Source organism: Mobula birostris, chromosome 20 (genome assembly GCF_030028105.1).
Source record: "Mobula birostris isolate sMobBir1 chromosome 20, sMobBir1.hap1, whole genome shotgun sequence".
Classification (NCBI taxonomy): domain Eukaryota; kingdom Metazoa; phylum Chordata; class Chondrichthyes; order Myliobatiformes; family Myliobatidae; genus Mobula; species Mobula birostris.
In genome coordinates this window covers 66,925,907-66,949,862 of record NC_092389.1, presented here as the reverse complement: position 1 = coordinate 66,949,862, position 23,956 = coordinate 66,925,907, and the positions used below count along the sequence as shown (strand labels likewise).

At 46.1% G+C, this 23,956-nt stretch overlaps 1 protein-coding gene across 1 annotated transcript; it reads right to left on the bottom strand.

The window, feature by feature from the left end:
* Positions 1–673: 673 nt before the first annotated feature.
* On the bottom strand, positions 674–23,521 carry LOC140185250 (zinc-binding protein A33-like). Its single transcript, XM_072238638.1, has 6 exons — positions 23,072–23,521; positions 22,323–22,418; positions 21,673–21,906; positions 20,348–20,370; positions 20,142–20,260; positions 674–5,084 (listed from the first exon to the last, which is right to left on the bottom strand). Exons 1-6 carry the CDS (start codon positions 23,480–23,482, stop codon positions 4,408–4,410), a joined length of 1,560 nt encoding a protein of 519 aa, XP_072094739.1. The 5' UTR covers positions 23,483–23,521; the 3' UTR covers positions 674–4,407.
* Positions 23,522–23,956: the final 435 nt, after the last annotated feature.

The following is a 23,956-nucleotide window of genomic DNA, read 5'->3' as shown; positions in this document are numbered from 1 at the left end:
GTAGATTTCTCTGTCACCCCACCTTGTTTTTTCCAATGACTTCAGTTCATTTGAGGTTACACGATTGGATTTTGTTCTGCCTAAGAGTCTGTTGATTCATCAGTATATTAATGTAAGTTACTATCATATGGTAACCAATTTTACAGATGTATCAAATGATAATTTAACTGGGAAAGTTGGCGTGGCTGTTTTTTTTCTGTGCCTGAATTGCAGGTAATGATGAAGAAATTATTTTCTGGTCTTTTGTCGATAGATGAAACAGAACTCTTTGTCATCATTTCAGGCTTACAGTGGGTGGAGGAAATTGGTCCTTTCAAACTTGTAATTTGTTCAGAATCCTTTTCAGATTTAATGAGTGTTAAAATGGGTCTTTCTGGCAGTAGGTCAGATTTACTGAGGGAAACTCAACAAACACTATTGCATATACAACGTTTGGTTTATATGTCTGCACCTTATGGACCCTGCACATCGCACTGTTGAGGGAAATGATCAAGCTGACTGTTTAGCAACAAAAGCTGTTAAATATTCAACTGTGGATATTGACCTTCCACTTAGCAAATTAGAAGCTAAGGGGCTGGTAGGGTTAAGAATGAGGGGCTCATGGCAGGACTTGTAGGATAATGGACATAAGGACAGACACTTTTACACAATACGTAAGAATAGATTAGATTAAACTTTATTGACATTGTGCCGAGTACAGATTCAAAGCCAATGAAATGCAATTAGCATTCAACCAGAAGTGCAGAAGAATAGTGTTATTTACAAACTAACTGCGAATAAAAAGTAAGTGCTACAGCATACAAATGTAGAAGTACTGAGACAGTACAATATGGGTGCAATACTGCTTAGCGCTGTGATGTGAGGTTCAGCAGGGTCACAGCCTCAGGGAAGAAGCTCTTCCTGAACCTGCTGGTGCAGGAGCGGAGGCTTCTGTAGCGCTTACCGGATGGGAGGAGAGTAAAATGTACGTGGTTAGGGTGAGATGCATCCTTGATAATGCTTTTCGCCCTGCCCAGTCAGCGTTTATAAACCTGTTGTGTTTTTCCAAAAAGGGGTTAAAGCAAGGAGGAAAGGAGTTATATTGACACGGCTTAGAATTGCCCAGACTATGCCTAATTCTGCCTTGCGTCTAGTTGGAAAACACAATTCTGTGTTGTGTACGTTTTCTCATTATGAAACAGTTAAACACATACTATTTCAGTTTGAAGCATATAAGGCTGAATGAAATCAAATGCGTCTTCAGTACAATCTTTGGGTGTTGGTAGTTTTCATGTAAAATCATTACTAACTTATGGCAGTGACTTTAATTGAATTCACAGTATTGCGCTGGAAAAGGCATGCAATAAGGGTAATGTCACAATTGTATCATGGGGACTTCAATATGCAAGAGGATTGGGAAAATCAGGTAAGTGTTGGATCGCAAGAGAGGGAATTTGTTGAATCCCATGAGACGACTTTTTTGACTAGTTTGTATTTGGGCTTACTCAGGGAAAGGCCATCTTAGATTGGCTGTTGTGTAATTACCCTGATCTTATTGGGGAGGTTAAAGTAAAGGAACCCTTAGGAGCCAGTGATCCATAATAGAAGCCTAAGTAACATGTATCAGTCTTGCAATTGAATAGAGCGAATTACAGAGGCATGAGAGAGGAGCTTGCCCAGGTGAATAGGAGGAGGACACTGGTTGGGATGACAGCTGAACAGAGGTGACTGGAGTATCTGGGAATAGTTCGCAAGGTACAGGATAGATATGCCCCACAGAAGAAGTTCTCAAATGGCAGGGGTAGGCAACCGTGGCTGACAAGGGAAGTTAAGAGCTGCATGAAAGCTAAGGAAAGGGCATATAAGGTAACAACAGTGAGTGGGAAGTTCGATGATGTGAAAGTTTTTCAAATCTAACAAAAGGTAACTAAAAAAGTGATAAGAATGGATTAGATGAAATATGAGGGAAAACTGGCCAATAATATGAAACACGAAACTAAAAGTTTTTTTTCAGCGTGCGCGGGAGATGAGGGTTGATATTGGAGCACTGGAAAATGATGCTGGTTTGGTAGTAAATAGGAGACAAAGAAATAGCAGATGAACTCAATGAACACTTTGCATCAGTCTTCACTGTGGAAGACACAGCAGGAGTGAATGCCTTTGCTATTACAAAGGAAATAGTGCCAGGCAAACTCAAAGCTCTTGAGATGGATAACTCACCAGAGCCAGATGGACTACATCGCAGAGTCCTGAGAGAGAGCACATAAGGTCAGCGGGATGTTGCATTGTTGGGATGCTTTTGAAGTCCAGAAAAAGACAACAGAAAAAGCTATAAGACTGGTAAATATGAAATATGAGGGCAAACTAGCTAATAATATAAAACAGGACACTATTTTTTTCAGTTACATGAAGAGTGAAAGGGAGATAAGAGTTGATATTGGACCACTGGAAAATGAAGCTGGTGAGGTAGAAATGGGGGACAGAGAAATGGGGGACAGAGAAATGGCAGATGAACTGAATGAACACTTTCCATCAGTCTACACTGTGGAAGACACAGCAGGACTGAGTGCCATTGTTATTACTAAGGAAAAAGTGCTGGACAAACTCAAATGTTTAAAGGTGGATGAGTCATCTGGACCAGATGGACGACACCCCAGAGTCCTGAGAGAGGTGGCTGAAGAGATAGCAGACGCATTGGTCACGATCTTTCAAGGATCATTTGATTCTGCCATTTTCTTGGAGAACTGGAAAATTGAAAATTACAATCTTTAAGAAGGGAAGAAACAAAGAAAGGAAATTATAGGCCAGTTAGCCTAACCTCGGTAGTTGGGAAAACGGAGTCTATTATTAAGGATGAGGTTTTGGGGTACCTGGAGACCAATGATGAAAGAAGTCAAAGTTAGCATGGTTTCTGTGAAGGGAAACCATGCCTGAATGCCTGAAGGAAGTAACAAGCAGGGTGGACAAAGGAGAGGCAGTGGATATCACTTACTTGGATTTTGATAAGGTGCTACACACGAGGCTGCCAAACAAGAGTAAATCTTATGGCATTACAGTAAAGATACTGGTAAAAGTAGAGGAAAGGCTGACAGGTAGGGGGCAGCGAGTGGGAATAAAAGGCGGCCTTTTCTGCTTGGCTGCCAGTGACTGGTGATGTTCTTCAGGAGTCAGTATTGGGGCAGCTGCTTTTCACATTTCAACGATTTGGGTCATGGAATTGATAGCTTTGTGGCAAAGTTTGGGTATGTTATGAAGACAGGTAGTGTAGTACTGAGGAAGCAATGCGATTGCAGTAGGAATTAGACAAATTGGAAGAAAGGTCAAAAAAGTGGCAGATGGAATACAGGGTTGGGAAATGTATGATAATGCATTGTAGTAGAAGGAACAACAATGCAGACTATTATCTAAATGGGGGGAAATTCAAACATCAGAGGTGCAGAGGGACTTAGGAGTCCTCGTGCAAGACTCCCAGATGGTTAATTTACAGGATGTTTCTGTGGTAAAAATGGTAAATTCCCAATGGGAATAGAATATAACAGCAAGGAGATGATGCTGAGGATTTCTAAGACACTACTCAGGGCGCACTTGGAGTATTGTCAACAATTTTGGGTTCCATATCTCAGAAAAGATTTGTTGTCATTGGAGAGAGCTCAGAGGGGGTTCACGAGGATGATTCTGGGAATGAATGGGTTAACATACGAGGAGCGTTTGGCAGCTTTGGGCCTGTACTCACTGGGTTTTAGGAGAATGCATGGGGATCTCACTGAAACCTATAGAGCGTTGAAAAGGCCAGATAGGGTGGATGTGGAGAGGATAATTCCTATCGTGGGGGAATCCAGAACCGGAAAGCACAACCTCAAAATTGAGGTGAGATTTTTTTGAACAGTGGCAAGGAGGAATATTTTTAACAAGAGAATGGTGAATCTGTGGAATGCTCTATCACAGACTGTGGTGGAGGCCAAGCCCGAGGGTGTATTTAAGGTGGAAGTTGATCATTTCCTGGTCGATCAGGCCATCAAAGGACATGGTGAGAAGGCAGGTGTATGGGGTTGAGTGGGATCCGGGATCAGCCACGATGGAATGGCGGAGCGGAGTCGATGGGCTGAACGGCCTAATTCTGTTCTTGTGTGTTATGGTCTGACCAAGATTCACCCTGACACCCCCCCCCGCCCTTTTTTCCAGTCAGCACTGCCCCCACTTGTCCCATTTAACCTGTCTCAGTGTGGCTGGACTTTAGGACCCGGGGGAGCTCAGGACCCGCCACCCGCGGCTGCTGCTGAATCCACGGTGTTTCTGTTCCGTTGTCGGATGCGGTGAACGAGTTAAAATTAACGGATCAATAATTCTCATCTCATGTTTATTTCACTCTCCGCACATTTATATTTACAGGGACTTTACTCCTGACACCGGTCCCGGGACCCGACCCGTTTACACACCCGGAGAGGAACCGGAGCAGATTCTCAGCCACTGGTTTACATCCCAAGTCCGGAAGAAAGGATAAAGTTTCCCCGTGAATTTATTCCCAGTGAAGGTGTGGATATGGGACTTGGTCTCTGCATTGTAAAATGAAACTTTCCCGGACTCGTAACTCAGATAAACTCCCAGCCTCCCAGGGATGGAACTGGCAGGGAGACGGGACTCAGGGGAGGTGTGAATACTGAACACGTCACAATTCTGGCTGGCCACGCCATAATTCTGGCTGGCCATGCCATAATTCTGGCTGGCCATGCCATAATTCTGGCTGGCCATGCCATAATTCCAGTTGCCCACGCCATAATTCTGGCTGGCCACGCCATAATTCTGGATCTCTTCATAATACCGCTTGATGATCCAGAATCCGGTCTTCGGACTCGGATTGACCTGTCCTTTCCTCTCCACAGACTCTGCAGCGACTCCCAGACACCAGCGCCGATTCCCCGTCACCTCCACCTCCCAGTAATGTCTCCCCGATGTGAATCCCTCCGATCCCAGCACACATTCCCAGAACGTGAATCTTTTCTCGGTGTCAGGGAGATTCGTCTGGGTCCCGGTGAATCTCACACTCTTCCGATCCCCAGACACCTGGAGCCGCGAATCCGCCGTTTCCACATCCAGAGTGACAGAGACTGGGGGGGAGAAGCAGAGAATTAGAGAGTCCCCGGGGATCGGGAAGAGACTCGGGCAGCGCGGCCCCGGGGATCGGGGGGACAGTCCGGCAGCCTGGCCCCGGGGATCGGGAGAGACTCAAGCAGCGCGGCCCCGGGAACCGGGGGAGACTCGGGCAGATTTGCCCTGGGGATCGGGGGGGAAAGTCTGGCAATGAAAGGACACTTGGCCTCAGGTAGAGTCGGTGGCTGACAGGAACTGTTCCTTGGATCTTACCCAACTATGGCCGATGGACAACCAATATCTTCCCCGGGGTTTTTCTGCTGGACAGAGACCGGAGTTTTCCCGATCAACGCACACAAAATACTGAATCAACTCAGTGGGTCGGCAGTATGTGTGGAGAGAGATGGACAGTCTGTGTTTCAGGTCAACGCCTTCCCTCAAGAGGTCACAGAGGCTCTTCGGCCCAACTTGTTCATGCCAACCAGCTTGCATTAATGAGCTGGTCCCATTTGCCCGTTATTCCGAATTTTCCCATTGTTTCTTTTCATCTTCCTTATCCACTTACCTGCCAAGATGTATTTTAAATCATTGTGACTGTACCCACCTCTACAGTTGATCAAGGGCCTGGTGTAAACCTAGATAACCCTCTTTACTGTCCGCTACGCCATGAATTTTAGTGTCACCCACAAATCTACTAACTATATCACCTACATTATCATCCAAATCATTAATGTGAATGACAAACAACCGCGGCCCCAGCACCGACCTCTGCAGGTCAAAAACCTCCAGTCCTCTCTGTTTAAGAGACACTTCAATAGTCAAGGCACAGAAGAAGACTGACCTAATGTAGATGGGTCGAAGGGCACACTTATATGCTGTACGGCAAATGACTCTGTGACTTTAAGTGTAGTGACTGAGACCCCACAGCTCCCCCTCCCCCCCACCCAAACAGACAGTGACCCCTGTCACATGACACCTCAGACAGGGGAAACATCCTCCCTGTATCCTGCCTGTTGACTCCTGGAAGAATTTTGTATTTCCCTGAGATGTCCTCTCACTCTTCTGAACAGGGAACAGAGAACATAGAACAGTACAGTACAGGAACAGGCCCTTCATTCAATGTTAACATTCATTTGTGAGTGTGAAGTGTGAAGTGGGGGAGTGTGAAGGTTCGAGGCAGTAAAGGAGGTGATAATGGGAACCAGCAGGGGAGAGATAAACGGCAGATTGAACCAGAACCAGGTGTGGGAGGGGTGGAAAGCCTGTGGGTGAACTATGTGTGTAGACGTAATGAGAAGCTGGAGGGGGACAAAGATGGAGATGAGGATCCCTTTGTCCCCTTTCCCACAACCCCATCACCCGCAACCTCTCATTAGGACAGGGGAAGAATTTCAGTGACCCTTAAGAAACACAGGTCCTGATAAAGGGTTTCAGTCTGAACCGTCGGCTGTTTACTCTTTTCCATAGATGCTTGTGGCCTGCTGAGTACATCCAGCACTTTTTGTGTGTTGCTCCTCTTTAAATTTACCAATCTAAAGAGTGAAATGACCTTTGCAGTTTCCAGTCGTCTTGAATGATAGAATCTAGTGATTCTTGGAAGTTCATTAATAATGCCTCCACATCCTCATCCGCGACCTCTTTCCGAACACTTGGGTATAGTCAATCCGGTCCAGGTGATTTATCTACCTTCAGAACTTTCATCTTCTCACGCACTCTCTCCTTAGTAATAGCAACAACACTCATTTTTGTCTCCTGTCACTCACACATTTCTGACATACAGCTGCGATCATCAGCAGTGAGGATTGACACAAAATACTAAGCAAGTAACTCTCTGTCTCCCATTTCTACCTCTCCAGTGTCATTTTCCAGGGGTCCAATATCAACTCACACCTCTCTTTTACTCTTTACATTTTTGTATCCTCCTGTGTATTGTTGGCAAACTTTTCCTCATATCTCATCTTTCCTCTCCTTATGGCATTTTTAATTGCTTTCTGTTGGTTATCAAAACCTTCTCTAGCCTCCAACTTCATGCTAATTTTTGCTATATTGTATGATCTCTTTTTTTGCTTGTATCCTCCCTTGAGAATACTTCTTCATCTTTTGGATATATCTAGCTTGTGCCTTCTGAATTGCCCCCAGAAACTCCTGTCTTTGTTGTTCTGCTATCATCCCTGCTCGTGTCCCTTTCCAATTTACTTCGGTTCGCACCTCTCTCATGCATCTGTAATTAACTTTACTCCACTCTAATACTGATACATTTGACCTTATTTCCACTCCCCCCCCAAAATGGGGGGTGAATTCTATCACTTTAAGATCACTGTATCCTAAAGGCTCTTTTATCTTAAGCTCCGTCATCATATCTGTTCATTATAGAAATCCCAGTCAGACTTGTCTTTCTCCCGTTGGGCTCAACCGAAAGCTGTTCTAAAAAAAGCCATCTCGGGGACATTTTACAAACTCCCTCTTTTGCGATGCAGCACCAACATGATATTTTCAATCTACCTGAATGTTGAAATCCCCATTCCAACTGTCACCTTACACTTTTTACATGCCTTTTCTATTTCCTGGTGTCATTTGTATCCCTTTTGTATCCTGACTACTATTTGGAGGCCTGTATATAATTCTCATCAGGGTCTTTTTACCCTTGCAGGTTCTCAAATCTACCCACAATGATTTTATATATTTACTAACAGAGCCTCCCCAACCTCTCTGCCTACCTGCCTGTCCTTTGAATACAAGGTGTGTCCTTGGACGTTGGGCTTCAACCAGCATCTCCTTTCAGCCTCAACTCAGTGATGCCAACAACGTTGTACCTGCCAATCTCTACCTGTGCTACAACATCATCTACCTTATTCCGTATACTGGAGCATTCAAATATAACACCTTCAGTCCTGTATTCATCAGCCTATTCGACACTGTCCACATGAACTTAAGCAAAGCCTTTGAAGTCAATGATAGACTATACTTGGGGTATTGTGTGCATGCCTATTTCTCCTACTATGGGAAGGATGTCATTACACTGGACAGGAAGTTTCAGGAGGATGTTACCAGGACTGGGGGCATGGTTCAAAAGGACAGAGTGGATCAGCTGGCGCTAATTCCCTGGAGTGCAGGATGTTGAGGGATGACCCCTTATCGAGCTATATAAATTCATAACAGGCTTAGATAAGATGAGTCTTTTTCCCAGAACATGGGATTACAGAACCAGAGGGCATAGATTTGAGTGGGGTCATGGGATAACTCTCACAGAGAGGGAGGTGTGCAGATGGAATTTGTTGTCAGCAGATGCTGTAGAAACAGGTATAATTAAAATATTTTAAAATAAATTTAGACAAGTACAAAGATAGGAAATGGTTAGAGGAATATGGGGCAAACACACACAAATGGACATGCTCAAAAAGACATCCTAGTCTTGCAGATGGATGAAGTGGGCCACAGATTCAACATCTGTCAAAGCCTTCCCAGATCATCCCCCTGAGGAATCTCACCCTGGAGTCTGTCTGTGAACTGTAGAGGTGATGTCACATCACAGAGCAGCTCAGTGCCTCAGAACAGACAGACTGGGTAAGGACAGCAGATTTTATTCCTAAATGCAAATTTGTGCCTGTCCATTTGACCGTGTGCCACGCTGATTTTGTGTGTGTGTGTGTGTGTGTGTGTGTGTGTGTGTGTGTGTGTGTGTGTGTGTGTGTGTTGATTGTGGTAAATATCAGTGGGTGTGTACACATTGAAGTATTTGTATGTTACAGTGTGTCATCACATGTCTGGTGTGTGCTGACAATGTGTGACACGTGACTGAGTTGTTTAAATAAGAAAATTACTGGGTCTGAAGGGAATAGTTTCCAGGTTACTGAGGGAAATAACAGAATACATTGCTGAGGCTCTGACTACAATCTGCTAGTCTTTCTTGTGTGTGTGTGAGGAGCTTTGCCAGGCCGGTTATGCTGTGTGTACTTCTCCCAAGATGTAATCCTGACCAATGTCAATGCTGACTGTTGCGTCTGGGCTCAGTCTCACAATGCTTCTATAGTTGTACCATAGAGAGCATTCTGACAGGCTGCCTCACTGCCTGGTATGGAGGGGCTACTGCACAGGACTGAAAGAAGCTGCAGAAGGTAGTAAATCTAGTCAGCTCCATCTTGGGTACTATCCTACAATGTACCCAGGACATCTTCAGGAAGTGGTGTCTCAGAAAGGCAGTGTCCATTATTAAGGCCCTCCAGCTCCCAGGGCATGCCCCTTTCTCACTGTTACCATCAGCTAGGAGGTACAGAAGCCTTAAGGCACACACTCAGCGATTCAGGAACAGCTTCTTCCCCTCTGCCATCTGATTTCTAAATGGACATTGAATCTTTGGACACTATCTCACTGTTTTTAAATATACAGTATTTCTGTTCTTGCATTTTTTAAAAAATCTATTCAATATACGTATACTGTAATTGATCTACTTATTTATTATTATTTTAATTTTATTGATTATTATTACCTTGTTTCCCCCTGCTAGATTATGTATTGCATTGAACTGCTGCTGCTAAGTTAACAAATTTCACGTCACATGACGGTGATAATAAACCTGATTCGGATTCGGATTCGGGTTCTGGCGGTTTGGTAACCGTAAGACAGAGAAGCAGAATTAGGTCATTTGACCCATCAAGTCTGCTTGGTCATTCAATCATGGCTGATCCTTTTTCCCCCTGTTCAGCCCGACTCCCCGGCCTTTTTTCCCGTAACCTTTGATGCCGTGTTCAATCTAGAACCTGTTCAGCTCTTGTCTAGACTCCCCTACCATGGGAAACATCCTCTCAAATTCTATTCTGTCTTGGCCTTTCAACATTCAAAAGGTTTCAATGAGATCCCCCCTCAGCCTTCTAAATTCCAGCGAGCACAGTCACAGAGCTATCAAACATTCCTCGTATGATAACCCTTTCATTCGCAGAATCATCCTTATGAACCTCTTCCGAACCCTCTCGAACGCCAGCACATCTTTTCTAAGATGAGGAGCCCAAAACTGTTCACAATACTCAAGGTGAGGCCTCACCAGTCACTTATAAAGCCTCAGCATCACATCCCTGTTCTTGTATTCTAAACCTCTTGAAATGACTGCTAACATTGTATTTACCTTCCTCACCACCGAATCAACCTTCAAGTTAACCTTCAGGGTGTTCTGCAGAAGGAATCCCATACACTTGCATCTCAGATTTTTAGATTTTCTCCCCATTTAAAAAAAATCTGCACATTATTTCTGCTATCAAAGTGTCTGACCCTGCATTTTCCAACATTGTGCATCATTTGCCACATTTTTGCCCATTCCCCTCATCCAAGTCCTTGTGCAGCCAACCCATTTCCTTAACACTACCGGCCCCTCCACCAACCTTTGTATCATCTGAAAACTTGGCAACAAACCCATCTATTCCACAGCAAAATCATTGATACACAGCATAATTAGAAGCGGCACCAACACTGACCCCTGTGGCACACCACACGTCAATGGGAGCCAACCAGAAAAGGGTCCTCCTATTCCCTCTCACTGCTTCCTACCAATCAGCCAATGTGCAAACCAGGTCAATAACTTTTCTGTAATACCGTGGGCTCTTAACTTGGTAAGCAGCCTCATGTGTGTCACTTTGTCAAAGGCTTTCTGAAAGCTGAAATGTACAATATCCACTGCAGCCCCTGTATCTATCCTATGTGTAATCTCCTCAAAGAAATCCAACAGGTATGTCAGGCAAGATATTCCCTTCAGGAAACCATACTGACTTTGTCCTATCTTTTCCCGTGTGACCAAGTATTCCATAGTGTCATACTTATAAATTGACTCCAACATCTTCCCAACCACTGAGTTGAAGCTACCTGGTCTATAATTTCCTTTCTGTTGATTTTTCCTTACTAAGTGAGTGGAAGGACATTTGCAACTTTCCAGTCCTCTGGCACCATGCTCGAGTCCAATGATTTTTTGGAAGATCATTACTAATGCCTCCACTATGTCTACCTCTACCTGTTTGAGAACACCGGAATGGAGCTCACCTGATCTGAGAGACTTATGTATCTTTAGGTCTTTCACCTTTTTGAGCACCTTCTCCCTTGTATTAGTAACTGCACTCACCTCTCTTCCCTCAGCCCCTTCAACATCTGGCACACTTCTAGAGTCTTCCACAGTGAAGACTGACACAAATTACTCATTTGTTCATCTGCCATCTCTTTGTCCCCCGCTATTATATATCCTGCCTCATTTTCTAGCAGTCCTATATCCACTCTCATCTCTATTTTTCTTTTACATACTTGAAAAAAAAACTAGCTATTCACTTTGAAATTGCTCACTAACTTGCTTTCATATTTCATTTTTCCCCTCCCAGTGATTATTTTAGTTGTTCTCTGTAGGTATTACAAAAGCTTCCCAATCCTCTGTCTTCCAACTAAATTTGCTTTGTTGTCTGCCCACTCTTTTGCTTTTACATTAGCTTGCCTCCCCTATTTTGCCACTTGAGTATTTATTTGTTTTTGGAATGCATCTATCCTGCACCTTCCTCAATTTCCCAGGAACTCACACCATTGCTGCTCTGCTATCAGCCCTGCCAGCAACTCCTTCCAATTTACTTTGGCCAACTCCTCTCTCAGACCACTGTAATTTCTTTCACAACGCGCTGGAGGAACACAGCAGGTCAGGCAGCATCTGTGGAAACGATCAGTCAATGTTTCGGGCCAGAAGCCTTCGTCAGGACTGTAGGGGGAAGGGGCAGAGGCCTATAAAGAAGATGGGGGGAGGATGGGAAGGAGAAGGCTGGTAGGTTCCAGGTGAAAAACCAGTAAGGGAAAGATAAAGGGGTGGGGGAGGGGAAGCAGAGAGGGTATAGGATGGAAAGGTGAAGAAGAAATAGGGGAAAACACAATGGGTAGTAGAAGGAGGCAGAACCATGAGGGAGGTGGTAGGCAGCTGGAGGAGGGGGCAGAGTGAAACTGGGATGGGGGAAGGGAGGAGGAGGGAATTACCGGAAGCTGGAGAATTCTATGTTCATACCAAGGGGCTGGAGACTACCTAGATGGTATATGAGGTGTTGCTCCTCCAACCTGAGTTTAGCCTCATCAAGCCAGCACAGGAGGCCATCTATGGACATATCTGAATGGGAGTGGGAAGCAGAGTTGAAGTGGGTGGCTACTGGGAGATCTTGTCTGTTTTGGCGGACAGAGCAGAGGTGCTCGACGAAGCGATCCCCCAATCTGTGTCGGGTTTCACCGATGTAGAGGAGGCCGCACCGGGAGCACCGGATGCAATAGATAACCCCAAATGACTCACAAGTGAAGTGTTGCCTCACCTGGAAGGACTGTTTGGGGCACTTAATGGTGGCAAGAGAGGAGGTGTAGGGACAGGGATAAGTGCCGGGTGGGAGATCCGTGGGGAGGTTCGTGTGGATCAGGGAGTCGGGGAGGGACCGATCCCTGCGGAAAGCGGAGAGGGGTGGAAGGGAAAGATGTGCTTAGTGGTGGGGTCCTGTTGAAGGTGGCGGAAGTTGCAGAGGATAATGTGCTGGATCCGGAGGCTGGTGGGGTGGTAGGTGAGGACAAGGGGAACTCTGTCCCTGTTGTGGTGACAAGAGGATGGGGTGAGGGCCGAAGTGCGGGAAATGGAGGAGATGCGGGTGAGGGCATCATTGATGACGGCAGAAGGGAAACCACAATCCTTAAAGAAAGAGGACATTTGAGATGTTCTGGAACGGAAAGCCTCACCCGATGCGGAGAAGATGGAGGAACTGGGAATAGGGAATGGCATTTTTGCATGTAGCGGGGTGGGAAGAGGTATAATTGAGGTAGTTATGAGAGTCAGTGGGCTTGTAGAAGATGTCAGTGGACAGTCTGTCTGCAGAGATGGAGACTGAGACATCGAGAAAGGGGAGAGAAGTGTCCGAGATAGACCAAGTGAATTTGAGGGCTGGGTGGAAGTTTGAAGTAAAGTCGATGAAATTGATGAGTTCAGCATGGGTGCAGGAAGCAGCACCAATGTAGTCGTCAATGTACCGAAGGAAAAGTTGAGGAGCAGTACCAGAATAGGTTTGGAGCACAGACTGTTCCACGTAACCAACAAAGATGCAGGCATAGATGGGGCCCATGCGAGTTCCCATAGCTACACCCTTAGTCTGAAGAAAGTGAGAAGAGCCAAAAGAGAAGTTATTGAGGATGAGAACCAGTCCGCCAACCGGAGGAGTGTAGTGGTGGTGGGGAACTGGTGAGGTCTATTATCCAGAAAGTAGCGGAGGGCTTTGAGGCCTTCTTGATGGGGAATGGAGGTGTATAAGGATTGGACATCCATAGTAAAGATGAAGCGGCTGGGACCAGGGAACTGCAAGTTATTGAAGAGGTGGAGGGCATGGGATGTATTCCGGATGTAGGTGGGGAGGGACTGAACTATGCGTGACAAAATGAAGTCCAGGTAGGCAGATACAAGTTCGGTGGGACAGGAGCAGGCAGAAACTATGAGTCTACCAGGACAGTCAGGCTTCTGTATCTTGGGGAGGAGGTAAAACCGAGTGGTACGGGGTGTGGGAATTATGAGTTTTGTGGCTGAGGATGGAAGGTCTCCGGAATTGATAAGGGCGGTGATGGTACGGGAGACAATGGTTTGATGTTTTTTGGTGGGGTCCTGTTCCAGGGGTAAGTAAGAGGAGGTGTCAGAGAGCTGCCGTTTGGCCTCACTGAGGTAGGGGTCCATCCGCCAGACTACTACGGCACCACCTTTGTTAGTGGGTTTGATGGTGAGGTTGGGATTAGTGCGGAGAGAGTGGAGGGCAGTGTGTTCAGAGGGAGTGAGGCTGAAACAGGAGAGAGGAGTGGTGAAGTTGAGACGGTTGATGTCTCGGCGACAGTTGGAGATAAAAAGATCGAGTGCAGGTAGAAGGCCCGGGCGGGGTGTCCAAGAGGAGGAGGAGGGTTAAAAATGGGAGAAGGGGTCCTCAGTAGGGGAAGGGGAATCCTTGCCAAAGAAGTAGGCTGGGAGACGTAGGCGACGGAAGAAGAGTTCAGCGTCATGGCGGGCACGGATCTCACTGAGGTGTGGACGGAGGGGGACAAAAGTGACGCCTTGCTAAGGACAGAACGTTCTGCGTCAGAGAGGGGAAGGTCAGAGGGGATGGTGAAGACACAGGAAGGGTTGGGGCTGGGGTCGGAGGAAGGTGAAGAGTGGGTGTTCTCGGGGGTGTTGGGATATTCAGGGAGAGCGGGGTGAGGGGAGGATGAGGGATCAGAGGAATGGAGGGGTGATGAGGGATAGAGGGAAGCTTGGGAGTCACGGGGAGGAAAGAGGGTAGTGGGGGAATCAGACGGGTGGTAGGACCCAGCGGCAGTAAGATCGGTCCCAGTCTGGAGAGGGTTGGGACCCCGGTCCGAGCTGGATGTGGAGCTGGGGGTGGCGGAGCTTGTGGCCTGCAGCGGCCCAGAACCGAGGTCGGAGTCAGAGGCGAGTGAGTCCATGGCCCGCTGGGGGATGATGCCCATGTCTGGGAGGCTGTGGTTCCAGTCGGGGTCAGAGTCAGAGTCGGATGGGTCCCTGGCCTGCCGAAGGCCTGAGAAGTCGAGGTCTGAGGGGTCAGGGTCCGGGCTGGAGGCAGTCGTTGTCGTGGGCTCCAGGCGGGCGAGCTTGTGGCCCTTCTTGGACACGAGGAAGGAGAAGAAACGGTGGTTGCAGGCGTGAATCCGGCGGAGAATGAAATGTAGGAGAGGTCCATGGAAGACGGTGGAGAGCGAGGCCCGGAGTGGTGGCAGAGAGAGGGACAGGGCCCATAGGTATTTTCGCATGGCAGCGAGTGAGGCGCGGAGAATCCAGCGGGAGCAGCAGTCAATGAAACGGAGGTACCTGGGATCAGAGCTGGAATCCCTGCGGTAACAGATGGCGGTGGAGACACGTTCCCAGGAAGGAGACGTGGCTGTGGTAGCAGGTCTGGGTCAGGATCTGGTTGAAGAGTCGGAGAGAGGTGGAGATCACAGAGGGGGAGCAGTGAGAGAGGGTCTCACTGAACTCCCGTCAAAGACAGGATTTAAACTTCTTCAGGTTAGGCATACCTCAAAGAAACTTCGCAGCAGAGTAGTGAATCGTAAATACAAAATACTCTGCAGATGCTGGGGTCAAAGCAACACTCACAACACGCTGGAGGAACTCAGCAGGACGGGCAGCAGCCGTGGAAACGATGAGTCAAGGTTTTGGGCCGGAACCCTTCGTCAGGACTGTAGAGGGAAGGGGCGGAGGCCCTATAAAGAAGGTGGGGGGAGGGTGAGAAGGAGAAGGCTGGGAGGTTGCAGATGAAAAACCGGTAAGGGAAAAGATAAAGGGGTGGGGGAGGGGAAGCAGGGAGGGGATAGGCAGGAAAGGTGAAAAAGGAATAGGGGAAAACAGGGTAGTAGAAGGAGGTGGAACCATGAGGGAGGTGATAGGCAGCTGGGGGAGGGGGCAGAGTGTAGTAGGGATAGGGGAAGGGAGGAGGAGGGAATTAGCGGAAGTTGGAGGGGCTGGAGACTACCTGGACGGTATAAGAGGAGTAATTTCTTTTACTCCTCTGAAATACTGCTACGTCAGACTTTATTTTCTCCTTATGGAATTTCAAGTTGAACTCAGTCATGTTGTGAGCATTCTCTCCTAAGGGTTATTTTTGTTAAGTTCCCGAATCACCTCCGGTTCATACATAACACCCAATGCAGTAGAATTGTTCTCCTAGCTGTCTCAAAGACAAACCGCCCTAAAAATCCATCACACAACATTCAACAAATTCACTCTCTTGCAATCCACTACTAACCTGATTTTCCCAATTCACCTGCATATTGAAATCTCCCATAGAAACATAGAAAGCTGACAGCACAATACAGGCCCTTCAGCCCACAAAGCTGTGCCAAACATGTCCTTACCTTAGAATTTACCTAGGGTTACCCATAGCCCTCTGTTTTTCTAAGCTCCATGTCTCTTAAACGACCCTATCGGATCCGCCTCCACCACTGTCGCCAACAGCCCATTCCATACACTCACCACTCTCTGCATAAAAAACCTACCCTTGACATCTCCTCTGTACCAACTTTCAAGCACCTTAAAACTGTGCCCATGACTATCATAATATTGCCCTTTTGATGTGCCTTTTCTAATTTCCTGTTGTAATCTGTGATCCACATCCCAGCCTCTGTTGGGATGCCTGTGTATAACTGCCATCAGGGTCCTTTTTACCTATGCAGTTCCTTAACCCACAAAGATTCAACACCTTCCGATCCTACGTCACATCTTCCTACTGATTTACCAGCAGAGCCACGCCATCCCCTCTGCCTACCTCCCTATACCACCGATACAATATGTAACCTTGGACATTCAGCTCCCAACTACAACCATCCTTCAGCCACGATTCAGTGATAGTCACATCATACCTGACAATCTGTCAAAGAGCAACAAGATCGTCCACCTTATTTCCTATACTCCGTGCATTGAGATATGACACTTTGAGTACTGTATTTGCTACCCTTTATAATTCTGTATCCCTAATGCACTGATACCCTGCTGGCTGCAGTTTTGTCCTCGCTGTTGCCCACCCATCCTGATAGTCTGACTGCACGCTATCCCTGCTTTTTTTTAACCATCAGTCCTATCCAGACTCCCTTCACTCTAGTTCCCACCCTGCTGCCAAATTAGTTGAAACCGTCCCCAGCAGCTCTATCAAAACTCTTTGCGAGAACATTGGTCCTCACCCATACCTTTTGTACAGGTCATACCTCCCACAACAGAGATCCCAATGATCCAATAAGCCAAAGCTTTGCCTCCTGCACCAGCTTCTCAGCCATGCATTTATCTGCCAAGACATCCTTTATCTACCCTCACTGGCACGTGGCACAGGCAGAAATCCAGAAATTACAATTCTGGAGGCACAGCTTCTCAGCTTTCTACTGAGCTCTCTAAACTCTATTTTCAGGACCTATTTGCTTTTACTTCCAGTGTCATTAGTAGCAATATGTACCAAGATATCTGGCTGTTTTCCATCCCTCTAAAATGCTGCAGACACGATCTGAGATGTCCTGACCCTGGCACCTAGGAGGCATCATACCATTCAGGTGTCCCGTTTACGTCCATAGATTCTCCTATCTACTCCCCTGATGACTGAGTCCCCTATCACTACTGCTCCCCACTTCTCCCTCTAACAAAGTGAGAGTTGCTGATCCAGAAGGGGGGAAGACCTGCGTCAATCAGAGTCTGCACTCACAGCGCACGAAGGACTTGTGCATTTTGCTGACAATCCCTGCACCACACTGAGACCCACTTTTATTCTTTACAATATCGTCAAGTCACTATTAATTTCACAGCTGCTGTGGTAGGGTTAAAACTCATGTTTTGGCGTAACACACACAAAATGCTGGTGGAAAGCAGCAGGCCAGGAAGCATCTATAGGAAGAAGTACAGTCAACGTTTCGGGTCGAGCCCCTTCGTCAGGACTATCTCTTCTTTCAGTTAGTCCTGATGAAGGGTCTTGGCCCAAAACGTCGACTGTACTTTTTGCCTGGCCTGCTGTGTTCCACTAGCATTTTGTGTGTGTTGATGAATTTCGAGCATCTGCAGATTTTCTCGTATTCATGTTTTGGTGTGTTAGTGCAGTGTGCCTGGGATCGGGACACAGTTGTTCATCTGGCAGTCCTGTGTATTGGTTGTATTGTGACCTTCTGCTAGTGTGTTGAGGGGTCTGACATCTCCAGCTGACCATAGAAACATAGAAAGTAGGTGCAGGAGTAGGCCATTCGGCCCTTCGAGCCTGCACCGCCGTTCAGTATGATCATGGCTGATCTTCCAACTCAGAACCCTGTACCTGCCTTCTCTCCATACCCCTTGATCCCTTTAGCCACAAGGGCCATATCTAACTCCCTCTTAAATATAGCCAATGAACTGGCCTCAGCTGTTTCCTGTGGCAGAGAATTCCACAGATTCACCACTCTCTGTGTGAAGAAGTATTTCCTCATCTCGGTCCTAAAAGGCTTCCCCTCTATCCTCAAACTGTGGCCCCTCGTTCTGGACTTCCTCAACATCGGGAACAATCTTCCTGCATCTAGCCTGTCCAATCCCTTTAGGATTTTATACATTTCAATAAGATTCCCCCTCAATCTTCTAAATTCCAATAAGTATAAGCCTAGCCAGTCCAGTCATTCATCATATGAAAGCCCTGCCATCCCAGGAATCAATCTGGTGAACCTTCTTTGCACTCCCTCTATGGCAAGAGCGTCTTTCCTCAGATTAAGGGGCCAGAACTGCACACAATACTCCAGGTGTGGTCTCACCAAGGCCTTGTACAACTGCAGTAGTACCTCCCTGCTCCTGTACTCGAATCCTCTTACTATGAATGCCAGCATACCATTCGTCTTTTTCACCGCTTGCTGTACCTGCATGCCCACTTTCAATGACTGGTGTATAATGACACCCAGGTCTTGTTGCATCTCCCCTTTTCCTAATCGGCCACCATTCAGAAAATAATCTGTTTTCCTGTTCTTGACACCAAAGTGGATAACCTCACATTTATCCACATTAAATTGCATCTGCCATGAATTTGCCCACTCACCTAACCTATCCAAGTCACTCTGCATCCTCTTAGCATCCTCCTCACAGCTAACACTGCCGTCCAGCTTCATGTCATCCGCAAACTTGGAGATGCTGCATTTAATTCCCTCATCAAAATCATTAATATATATTGTAAACAACTGGGGTCCCAGCACTGAGCCTTGCGGTACCCCACTAGTCACTGCCTGCCATTCTGAAAAGGTCCCGTTTATTCCCACTCTTTGCTTCCTGTCTGCCAGCCAGTTCTCTATCCACATCAATACCTTACCCCCAATACCGTGTGCTGTAAGTATGCAGACTGATCTCCTGTGTGGGACCTTGTCAAAAGCCTTTCCATGATCTCTTCACACTATCAGCTCTCAGTTTCTTACTTCAGTCTCCTTCGTCCACCCACTCACCTTTCCCCTCACCTACTGCCTGCCCGTTTGTAATCCTTCCCCTCCCACACCATATCACATCCACTTGTCCTCCCCTATCCAATCTACCAGCTACATCCTCAAAAAATGCTATGAGGTTCGTCAGACATGATTTTCCTTTCACAAATCCATGCTGACTTTGTCCGATGATTTCACCGCTTTCCAAATGTGCTGTTATCACATCTTTGATAACTGACTCTAGCAGTTTCCCCACCACCGACGTTAGGCTAACCGGTCTTTAATTCCCTGGTTTCTCTCTCCCTCCTTTTTTAAAAAGCGGGGTTACATTAGCCACCCTCCAATCCTCAGGAACTAGTCCAGAATCTAAAGAGTTTTGAAAAATTATCACTAATGCATCTGCTATTTCTTGGGCTACTTCCTTAAGCACTCTGGGATGCAGATCATCTGGCCCTGGGGATTTACCTGCCTCTAATCCTTTCAATTTATCTAACAACACTTCCCTACCAACATGTATTTCCCTCAGTTCCTTCATCTCACTAGCCCCTCTGTCTCCAACAATTTCTGGAAGATTATTTATGTCCTCCTTAGTGAAGAAAGAACCAAAGTAGTTATTCAATTGGTCTACCATGTCCTTGCTCCCCATAATCAATTCACCTGTTTCTGTCTGTAAGGGACCTATGTTTGTCTTAACCAATCTTTTTCTTTTCACATATCTATAAAAGCTTTTACAGTCAGTTTTTATGTTCCCTGCCAGTTTTCTCTCATAATCTTTTTTCCCCTTCCTAATTAAGCCCTTTGCCCTCCTCTGCTGGACTCTGAATTTCTCCCAGTCCTCAGGTGAGCCGCTTTTTCTGGCTAATTTGTATGCTTCATCTTTGGAATTGATACTATCCCTAATTTCTCTTGTCAGCCACGGGTGCACTACTTTCCCTGGTTTATTCTTTTGCCAAACTGGGATGAACAATTGTTGTAGTTCACCCATACGATCCAGCTGACCATGTGACAGTGATGCCTCCCAGTCGGTGGGGTTGATGTGGAATAAACTTCAGTTCCCCTTCAGCCATTATTACAGCCAATGTTTGCATTAAATTATAACAATTGTGTTTTATAAACAAGGAGAAATGGATCTTTGTAAGTTTTACCTCGATTAACGGCATCAACTGCTTCTCTCAGCACTGTGTTCAACAAATAGGGGTTATCGAATTTTTCAAACGGTTGGGCCTCATCAGTCACTGACAATTCCTGGATATTGTCATTAATCCTGTAAATATTAAACTGCTGGTTATAAACTGCAATTTTGAACTATTTTACAAATTCATACAGCTTTTCAGTAAAGAGTATATCCTACCTCATGTTCTGACAAGCTTCCGCCTGAAATAAATAAAACACAAGTATGAATAGACTTAGAATTACAGTCCACATCCTGAATTTCATCCAAATCATTACAAGTTGTTAAAAATTTCAAATCCCATAGTCACGCACACACACGAACAATGCAGAACATCGGGGTAAATTACAGGGAGAGTTTCTGAAATTTAGACCATTACTGTGAGGATGAAACTTACAGGAAAAAGGATAGGTGTGCATTTTGTTCAAGGTATGATGTCAGGATGATAAGATAGAAGAACGTAAGATCAGTGATGAATTTGATTGTGTACAGGTGGAGAAATTATCTTTATTTATGGGGAGACTTGTCAGGAGATGAAATTCCAGATGGATTTTGATAAATTTCATAAGAAATTCAGTGAAGAGGATGTGGAACTCACTGCCACAGGAGAGGTTGAAGTGGAACAGCAGAGATTGAATTCAATGGGGAAACTGGATAAACACCTGAGGGACCACAGAATTTGGGCACTGTGTGGTGAGTGGGTGGCAGGAGGCTTGTGAAGCAGGGAAATTGGCAGAAGAAGATGGACTGAATGGATGGATATAGAGGATAATTCTGATGTGTGGGTCACATTCTTTGTTCTCACTGATTGACAGAGAGACCCTCACACCCTCCGCACCAGGCACACTCACAGCCTGTGACTGGAACTGGGTGTCAATGGGAGTTTTAGAGGATATTTAATGTGGTAATTAAGGATACAATCAGCAGCTCTGTGTTGTGATCAGAAAATCATTTCAGAGAAGATTACATTCTGTCCTGGGGTGTATAGAAGTTGTGGAAGTCCAGTTTTGGGACAATCTGGTGATAGCAGTTTACTGCCATTTGTAAATGCTGTGTGTAGGAGCAATGCATCTGTTTTCTGTCTGCAGTGTATTCTGTGTTACGTGTTTATTATGGTAACACGTCATGTGAGTGGGGGCGTGGTGAAAACAAAGGGAATAAGTTACGTATTCATACTTTGTTCTGGGCAGTTTTGATCTGGGGACAGACAGATGTCACATCTTTTATTGACTGCTTTGTTGCAACTTAATTTATGATTAATTACTCTGAAGTTTCATCGCTTCAAGATTGTATGTTGCCAATAACGGATCGAATACATACCTTGGATATTTTGAAACGTCATTATTATAGTGATTGGGGGTGCGTCATGCAAGTATAACAATCTGTGCGAGGTCGCCAGCAGTAATTCATTAGTTAGAACTGGCCGCTGTGCTGTGTTTATTTCAAATATACCACTATTCATTATGTGTCCTTTGACAGAAACAAATTGAAATATAATCCCTCACCTTGAGAAATATCACACTGTCTTTTTGATCCATCCTTTCCTTTAATTTTGAGATTTCCTCCTGAATAAGAGTTATATTCTCTTCAATCATAAGAAGATTTTTCTCCATTGGATTTATAATCCTTGCCTCTTCTTCTCTGAGATCCCTCAGTAAACTCTGCTCTTTCTCAGTGATAATCTGGCGCAGTTCAGCAAATTGGGATGCGATGTTGGACTGAATGCTGTGTGATTTTTTCTGTCGAATGAAAGAAGAAGATTAGTTTACTGTATTGCTGTTTTCCATTTCCTTATGACATTAAGGGAGACCATTCAGTCCATTAATGCTCATGCTAGTTCTGAGAGCATTCCCATCAACCCAATTAGCTCACATTTTCCTGAAACATATTCTCCCTCATTGAGCCATTAACTCTCACCTGATTCACATTCACCCTGCTCCAACTTCACAGAGTTAATTGTAATTAACCATTCATCCAGCAGGCACTTTGGAAATGTGTCTGAAACTGTCATGGTCAAAGAGAGGACATGCAAACTCCACACAGACAGCAACAGAGGTCAGGATCGTACCCAGATCACAGGAGCTTCGATACTCTGCTATTCCTGATTAAAGGGAGCGAAACTATATAGTAATATCATAAATTCCTATAGCTTCACCTGAACTCCGGAAATCTTCTCTTTCTGTTGCTGCTCCTTTTCCTGGAAGTCTGATTCCATTTTTGTGAGAGAGTCTAAGGAAGATTTTAGCTGATCCTGGAAGTCAGAGAGCGAAGGAAATAGAAACAAAGATGGATCAAAAGAAACAGCTGATCAAACCCGATTATCACACGCAAAATGCCGGAGGAACTCAATGAGTCAGGCAGCACCTATGCCGGGGGAATAAACAGTTGGTGTTCCGGGATAAGACCCTTCATTAGGACTGGGAAGGAATAGGACAGAAACCAGAATAAAAAGGTTGGGGATGAGAACCAGCTGACAGATGACGGGTGAGACAAAGTGGGGGAGGGTGATGAAGTAAGAAGCTGAGAGGGGACAGTCGAAAGAGGAAACGAGCTGGAGAAGAAGGAACCTAGTACGAGAGAACAATCGACTATGGAAGAAACGGGGGGAATGCGACTGATGGGGCCCTGCATGATGACGAGGGTGGGAGTGTAGGAATCAGATGTTGTAATTGTCCTGTTCGCGGGTATCAGTGCCAGGAGGGAGATCAGTGGAGAGGAGCGAGTGGATAAGAGAGCTACGTAGACAGCGATCCCTACAGAGCGTGGAGAGGGGGGTGGGGAAAACATGTGCTTGGTGACAGAATCCCTTTGGGGATGGTGAACGTTGCGGAGAATGATATGTTGGTTATGGAGGCGCGTGTGGTGTTGAATATGGAGTGAGTATCGATTTCGAGTTAGTTTTACCTTGTAGATTTTAACAGCTTCTTTAATCGGCAGGAAGCGGTGCTCTCTGTGTTCCTGCGCATCTCTACAGATCAGACAGATCAGTGTCTTGTCCGTTTCACAAAACAGCTTCAGTTCTTCCTCATGTTCCCCGCAGTAAAGTTTACTTTCCTTCGCTTTCCAATGCAGGTTTAGATTTCGAATTGTTTCAGCCAGATTTGCCAAGGCCCGACTGGCCCTGAGGGTGCGGTCAGGAAACACCTCTCTACATTCCGGGCAGGAGTTTCTCTCCTCCCTTTCCCAACACCGTGTGATACAAGAGCGACAGAAGTTGTGTCCACACTGCAGTGTAACCGGATCGGTGAAGAAATCCAGACAGACGGGACAAATTGCCCCCTCGGTTAAACTTTCGACCGGTCCTTTCGAAGCCATGTTAAGTCGCGGCACTTCCTGATTCAGAATGATTTCACTCTCGGGAGCTGCCGATCTCCTGCAGTACCGCGATTGTCCACTACACGCGCTGCAGTCCCAGGGAATGAACATCACGTTGCTGGATGTGTCCTGTGGGAATTCTAGCCATTTCCATGTCAGCATGGGATCAAAAACACATTAAACAGGTCGCGACAGAATTGATAAACGCGGCCATTGACTGTCTAAGGCCGGTTAAGAGCGGAAGAGGGTTGGGCATGGGGCTAGCAACCTCTCTGCAAAGGCCTCATCCCTGGGATCGGAAGGACCTTACCCAGGAAGACGAATGAAGTCGTGTGGTGAAAGGAGAAGCCACAGGGCCGATCAACCCTCGATCCTGGACAGGGGAGTCTGGCGAGTTGCATTTGGCGGCCTGTGGCCCGTTAGGCGTGACGGGCTAAAGAAGAAGCAGGACAGAAATGAAGCCGGAGAGAAGAG

What these genes read in the sequence shown, in the direction of transcription:
- LOC140185250 (XM_072238638.1), bottom strand. Translation starts at nt 23,482, where the DNA reads ATGGCTTCGAAAGGACCGGTCGAAAGTTTAACCGAGGGGGCAATTTGT. An exon ending in AGAAGATTTCCGGAGTTCAG is followed by an intron (nt 21,907 to 22,322) that starts GTGAAGCTATAG and finishes TTCATTCGACAG; the next exon opens with AAAAAATCACACAGCATTCA. An exon ending in ACAGTGTGATATTTCTCAAG is followed by an intron (nt 20,371 to 21,672) that starts GTGAGGGATTAT and finishes TATTTATTTCAG; the next exon opens with GCGGAAGCTTGTCAGAACAT.